This window comes from Magallana gigas, chromosome 6 (genome assembly GCF_963853765.1).
Source record: "Magallana gigas chromosome 6, xbMagGiga1.1, whole genome shotgun sequence".
In the NCBI taxonomy this organism is placed as follows: Eukaryota; Metazoa; Mollusca; class Bivalvia; order Ostreida; family Ostreidae; genus Magallana; species Magallana gigas.
Window position 1 is genome coordinate 2,028,620 of NC_088858.1, and position 6,580 is coordinate 2,035,199.

At 33.8% G+C, this 6,580-nt stretch overlaps 1 protein-coding gene across 1 annotated transcript; it reads right to left on the reverse strand.

Annotated features, from left to right (window-relative positions):
• Window positions 1-130: 130 nt before the first annotated feature.
• LOC105329337 (DNA-directed RNA polymerase II subunit RPB9) lies at window positions 131-4,574 on the reverse strand. Its single transcript, XM_011430533.4, has 5 exons — window positions 4,425-4,574; window positions 1,474-1,528; window positions 1,090-1,163; window positions 698-824; window positions 131-395 (listed from the first exon to the last, which is right to left on the reverse strand). Exons 1-5 carry the CDS (start codon window positions 4,487-4,489, stop codon window positions 333-335), a joined length of 384 nt encoding a protein of 127 aa, XP_011428835.1. The 5' UTR covers window positions 4,490-4,574; the 3' UTR covers window positions 131-332.
• Between the last annotated feature and the right edge of the window lie 2,006 nt (window positions 4,575-6,580).

Genomic DNA, 6,580 nt, shown 5'->3' on the forward strand with positions numbered 1-6,580 from the left:
GGGTTATTGATAATTCTATCAATTTTCTATGAGGCACCTCATGCATTTAATATAAAGGTGTTCTAACACAGAGCTTTCAAATTATAATTTTGTACTTGTTAAAATATAACAACTCCTTTTCAGACAAGTATGAATTATTACAAGTATATATTTATTAAAACAATAAGACATTACAAGAATTGACAGGAATCTTTGGAATGCCATAAGAGTCATTTTGCTCTTCTGGGGTCTGCATCCTGAATCCTTTAAGGTAATGAAGCCTGCACTAGTGATTCAATGGTATTTTCAATGGGTATGTTACTGTGTGTTGGAAAAGATGATAAACGAATTGTCTACTCGGTCCAGCGATGCACACACTGGGGGTTGGTGCAAACATAGTAGAGTCGCATGCCTTCCTGTAAAAAAACATCAACTTGAATAAAGAATCTGTGCAAGCACCTGATGGCAGCAGATACTGTAGATTCCTTATTTTACGCGAGTACTTAATTCTGCGAATAAACAGTTATCCACGAAAACATAAAATTGTGAATGCCAAAATTCTATCATAGTCTCATGTAGTTTAATACATATGGGCAAAAATTAAAAGTGAGATTTTAAAATTCGCGAGACGGGCTTCTCACGATTTTATGCGGATATTGATTCCTCGTGTTTAATTAGGATTTTACAGTAGCTCTCCCAGACAGAAGAGAATATGTACCTCTGCCTTGGTGCTGTGAGACTGAAAGAAGACGGATTCTTTGTGGGCACACTTGGGACAAGGGTGGTCCTCTGTTCGGGGCAGGGTTGGGTCGGCTATCACGTCCCCAATAATCTGTGTCAGCTCACTAAAAGAATATTGCATTCCATTGAACATGAAATAAGAAAATATACTTCAATGTGAACTAAGAGTTTTACCTCCAAAATTGTAATCCTCTTTCCACTAAAAAGAATTGATCAAGGCAAAGAAATCATACCATGAACTTGAGAGTAAATTTTTTGAGTATGTTTACTGAAACATGAACAATTGTTATCATTGTTTCAAGTGTGAATTGTCTATTTTGAATGAAAAACATGACAAATTAAGTGGAAAATATAAGCTGTCCAACTTACTCGACTTCATGGGTGATCTTGTTGACATAGATGCAGGGATTGGTTGCCTCCTCTTGGTAATCACAGTTTCGGCACTTAAATATTATCAAAATTTAATCAATATTACGCTTTTTTTTTCACAGTCAATACATAAATAAACACAATTATTTTTATCTTGGGCTTATACAAAGGTAAACATTTCCAGAGGTTTGAATTGGAAATATGATGACAAAGAAGATGTTCAAAATGTACTTTGAAAACTACATTTTATGATTAAAGTGTAAATAAATGATAATTAATATTCTATGAAGTTCTTATTTAGTATGCTCCATGTATTAATAATTTAACAATATTCCTGCAAGTCACTTTGCATGTATATTTCCCAGTAAATTCTCAAATACTTACAGCATATAACAACAGTTTGTTTTCTTTGTCTTCTTTTGGATACAACATATTGTTACTGAAAAAAAAAATTAGCGATTCATTAGTTTTACAAACCTGTAAATGCAGCATTAACAATAGTTTAATTGATCATGATGATAAACTTGTATCTGGTTTGTTCACCCTATCCTCCTGTTCACCTGGGTCAGTTTGCCCAGAGTCGGTTCGCCATTATTATAGTTCACCCTATACCTTGTTAACTCCATACCAGTATCCTGTTTGTCCTAATGTGTATTTTTTGAAATATCTTTTGATTTTTAAGTCTTTTTCAAATTTATTTTACTTTATTACATACTTAGTAATAAATACAGGTTTTTTGCACATGTGATACAGATGGCATTACAAAATCCGTATCGGCCTCCGGGGCTGATACAGGTTATCAGCTCTCCAGGGCTGAACGGATCCGTATCACACCCCTTGTGGAACTCCTCTGCCTTTTTCGCTTCGGCATTTTTGGATTTTAACAGACGAAAATAAAACATTTGACAGTTACAGTGGACATTTTTAAGTGCAATTGAAAACTTCAAATGCTAGCAAATGTTTTAAAGCAGTCAATGATGAAATTCCGTTCTGTAGCTTCATGTTTGTTAAAACAAGAACTCATATTTTTATTAAATACATGTACATGTCCAGACTATTTTCAAATAATATGAATAATCAATTTGTTCAAGTTGATGCCCTCGGGCTGATATTGGAGTCTCGGGCTGATACAAGCTGTGATATGGAAAAGGGTATGTATTATTCTCTATGTAAGCAATGTTTACTGTCGTTCAATAAAAACAGAATTTACTATATAGCCTTAAATGTTTATTTACAATGTAATTGGTTTCACCATTATGGATAGCTTAATTCTTTATGTTTACATGATATGTTTTGAAAACAAAATTAAAGAAATAGGGGCGTTATATAGTATAGTATAAAGAGATGAGCTCAATTAATAAAATGGCATTTGGTTCAGAAAAGTGGGTTTTAATAGTCTTTATTTTTTCTGAAGCAATTAACTCATTATCAATCAATTATCCTATATTTTGACCATGACTGCAGCCATGTCAGTCTGGTCTTAGGAAACACTGCGAACTTTGATCCTTTATTTGCAGTTTTATTGTTTATTTAATTCTGTATTTACACAGAGAAATCTTACAGATCTGTTTAAATATATGACGAGCAGAACTTGGGCGAACAAATTTTAAGGAAAACAGACTTCAGGCAAATGCAAATTAGGGTGAACGAACATGCATTTTGATAAACTGCTCTAAAAAAAATTGGGATGAAAGGCAGGCTGGACAATTCACCAATTTATTATTTTGACTAAAAAATGGATCTTTATTTTTTTTTACAAAGATTGAAAAACAAGTTCTACAACGTATATTAATATCTCTAGTTGGCACAGATGTCGATGTACGGGAGTCATTGTTTATTCATTATTCCGGTGATCAACGGAGCAATTTTTTGAGGATGAGTAAGACTAAATACATGAATTTTGACTGCGATAAGATATACAGGCCATTCAAGTAATGATAATCTACAAATTTTTAAACATGAATAATTAAATGTCAACTTTTAAACTGTATAATGAGTAACCTGCCCAGACTCCCGCATGTTTTGTTTAACCAAAAAAAACAGAAAATGCCCCAGCAGTGGCCCTTCACTTCAATGGAAGAAGAGGCTTGATATATTTTCTTGAGTCATACACTAATATAGGAATGTATGTTCATTTGCACTAAAATACATTCGCCCTTGGCACAAATTGCCCTAGTTTCCATTCCCCCTAGGTTTCTTCGCCCTTGATTCCATTTGCCTTATTATAATACAGAATTAATGTAATTGTATTTTTTTGCATTCTGACCATTAAAAACATGAAGAAATATATGATTATATAAAACAGCACCATTATAGCACCTTTAAATAATAATAACCAACTTGCTGACCTGATAAAGACAAGACGACATTGCGAATTAATTATTTATTATGGTTGACAGTGAACAAATACAGTTTCATGTTCCATCCCCGTTTATATCTCATTTACAGACTAAAGGATTGTGTTGTGCTTGGTTATATAAATTCTTCAAAGATAGAATAGGTACTCATCCGCTGAACTGAACTGCATCTGCTGCTCAGCTTCTAAATTGGCGAATTAATGTCTCAATTTCTTTGTTTAAAAACATCAAGCGAATCTTTTTTAAAAAACAACAAGACAGTTATAAATAATTTACAGCATAAATATTTAATAATTAAACCAATTACATCTTTTTTAAGAAATAAAATGGAAGAAAAAGTTATTGGAAGTAAAGCAAGTTTAACTGAATATAAAAGTAAAAATTAATTTATCATTAATTTCACAAAGTTAAGAGTAAATTGAAATAGATTTTTAAATGATGTGGTTTATTAATGAGGTTAAGGTGGAGGGAACAAGGTTTAGGGCGAACGATAAATAGAGTGAACGGACTCGGGCAGACAGGTAGATGGGGCAAATGAACAGGTTGGGACCAATCACCCAAACTGGATTTAATAGCCCGTTTGGGATATAATAGCCTAAATGGGATATTAATTTGAAGTGCAAAAGATAAAAAAAATATATATTTTTGGAAATTTTTTGTATGAATCCGCATTAGAATAGATGAAAGGTAACAACTTTTGGTAAACAACTTTTTCTATTTAAACCGTATTATTACGGATATTGATCCCTCAGTTGATCCAAAACGTCTTGTGGAACAATCTTACAAACTATAGACATAGAGAGAAACTTTTTTTATATCCCGAACGGGCTATTATATCCCATTTGGGCGATTTGTCCCAACCTGATGAACCAGATACCCTGATATAGCTGACTATTCCCGACGCATAACGCTAGTCTAGAAAGTTGTTCCTGACCGAAATTTAGATTTATATAAAACATTTAAACCAACAAAACGAACCATTCTTTACAAAACTTGATTCCCACAAAACCTGGACCATCGTCGTGTGTTTCGTATAAATCCATGTTGAACAGCTTTCTTGTTGGATGTCGCTTGTGCAATTGAAGAAAAATAAAAGTAAGTCTTACGTAAATGTATTCGTTCAATGTGATTTATTCAACAAAAATCCAAAGACTAAAAACGTATCTTAAAATGTTATTCTGAATTAAGTGAGTATGACGAATTAAAAATGTGAAATCATCAAAGATTTGGGGATTTTTTGCTCTAAAAAAAACTCAACGAAATGATAAAAAAAATCGTTATGTTAGGATCGCTTTTTCACCGGGACATTTCAGCACCCGGATTTTTAATTCCAATTTATCCCCCCCCCCCCCCGTCAATGGTAATAGTTTGTGAATATTTATTATTGTTAAATAACGAATCATAAAACGGTTACCAAAAAGCTTCGCCAATACCTCAGGACTAAACTAAATCCATATAAACATGTAGAACCATTTTAACAATGTGACCTGGGCCTGTCTATTTCATCGTTAGCCACTATGGCTAACTGATATCAACATAATTTGTCTGGCTTTTGAGCTAAGACTACGCAATCAGTGCATATATTTATCTATTTATTTTATTTATTTATTTTCCATAGACCAGTTAAGGACCCCCAAGGGGCAACATATTTCGCTTGAAACCAGTGTCATCTTTAACTTGTTTTGACGCAAGAAAAAGATTGATACGCCCTACTGAAAGTCCAAGGTCTTGTTACAATGGTTCTATTTATACTAGTTTTACAGGCACGTAGCGTCGGGCGGGGAAAAGGGAAAGACAGGAGGCTTCATCTCCCACCTTTTCTCACAACAGACATTTTTCCTGAAATTTATGCATATAAAAATGAAGTTTAAGGAGTTCCCCTCCATTTCATTACCACTTCTGAGGTAGCTTGTAAAAAATTATGTCCAGACTATGACTGCAATATGTTAAAGGTATTCCTCTCCCGATTTTTTTCTCTTTTATTCTTTTTTTTTTTGGGGGGGGGGGGGCAGATAAGAAAATTCGATAACGTTACATTCTTGCAGCTATGTCCAGACAACATAAATTTACAGTACACTCACCCAAAACAAATGATTCTCAGTGGACGTTATATTTAGTTCACACAACTAACTTCCATCTATTTAAAAAAAAAAATTAATAAGATAAAGTTGAAACATGATAACATTTATGAAAAAAATTCATTATGTAATTTACGTTCTTTAAAAAGATGCATTGACATTTTTTTCAGGTTAAATTCAGGGGCTTCGGAAGGTACTTTGTATTTATTGGGGCGGCGAAGTTGGTCGATAACGGGGGGGGGGGGGGGGGGGGGGGGGTTGAACCGAATTTGACTTCAAATGAAAATGTTATATTGCATTTCGTTGTCTTTTATTTTATGGCACTGTAAGAAACAATTCAAAGCAAAATCGTTGTTCTTTATGTTTGTTTACGTTTGACGACATACACATTTAATTAAAATTATTCTCTTTTGAGGCGTGGACAGGCATAGCCTACATGGGTGTAGGCTATGCCTGTCCACTTCTCAAAAGATGATAGCCTGTGGATAGTTACCGTCATTTTAACGAGATTAATTTCACAAAGTCGTAATTTTCTGTTACTGTACGATCTTATAATCAAAATAAATTTCGAAAAGGGTTTAAAATGATCCGGTCCAGCAAATTCACGGAGATGCTACAGCTGTTTTGAAACTCTCTGCAAGAGAATTTGAATCAGCATGGGATTCACGGTTATCCATTTTTGGACGCTGATGATGCGCAACAGAGACATAAGTTTAATCAAAATTGATGTTTATACATGCATATCTAATTAAATTATCTCAAGCCAAAACTCTTGTTAAAATGGTTCTTCTTGATAGTGAGCAATAGCTACAATATCTCCGATTATTTTATCTGAGGTTTTCTGGGGAAAAATAGGAGATGGCTACATTATTACAGCTAAATGAGTAGCCTTTTTAAATAATCAAATGTTGACAGCGTTTACTCGGGAATCATGCCCGTAATGGTTACATTTTGAAGATTTTTTTTTATAAGTACTAGTAAATACGTCTTGGCTTGTGTCGAATCGTCTCGGGACCGAAACGCGGTGTCGTGGCATTTCGGAATGTCTCTGTTGAT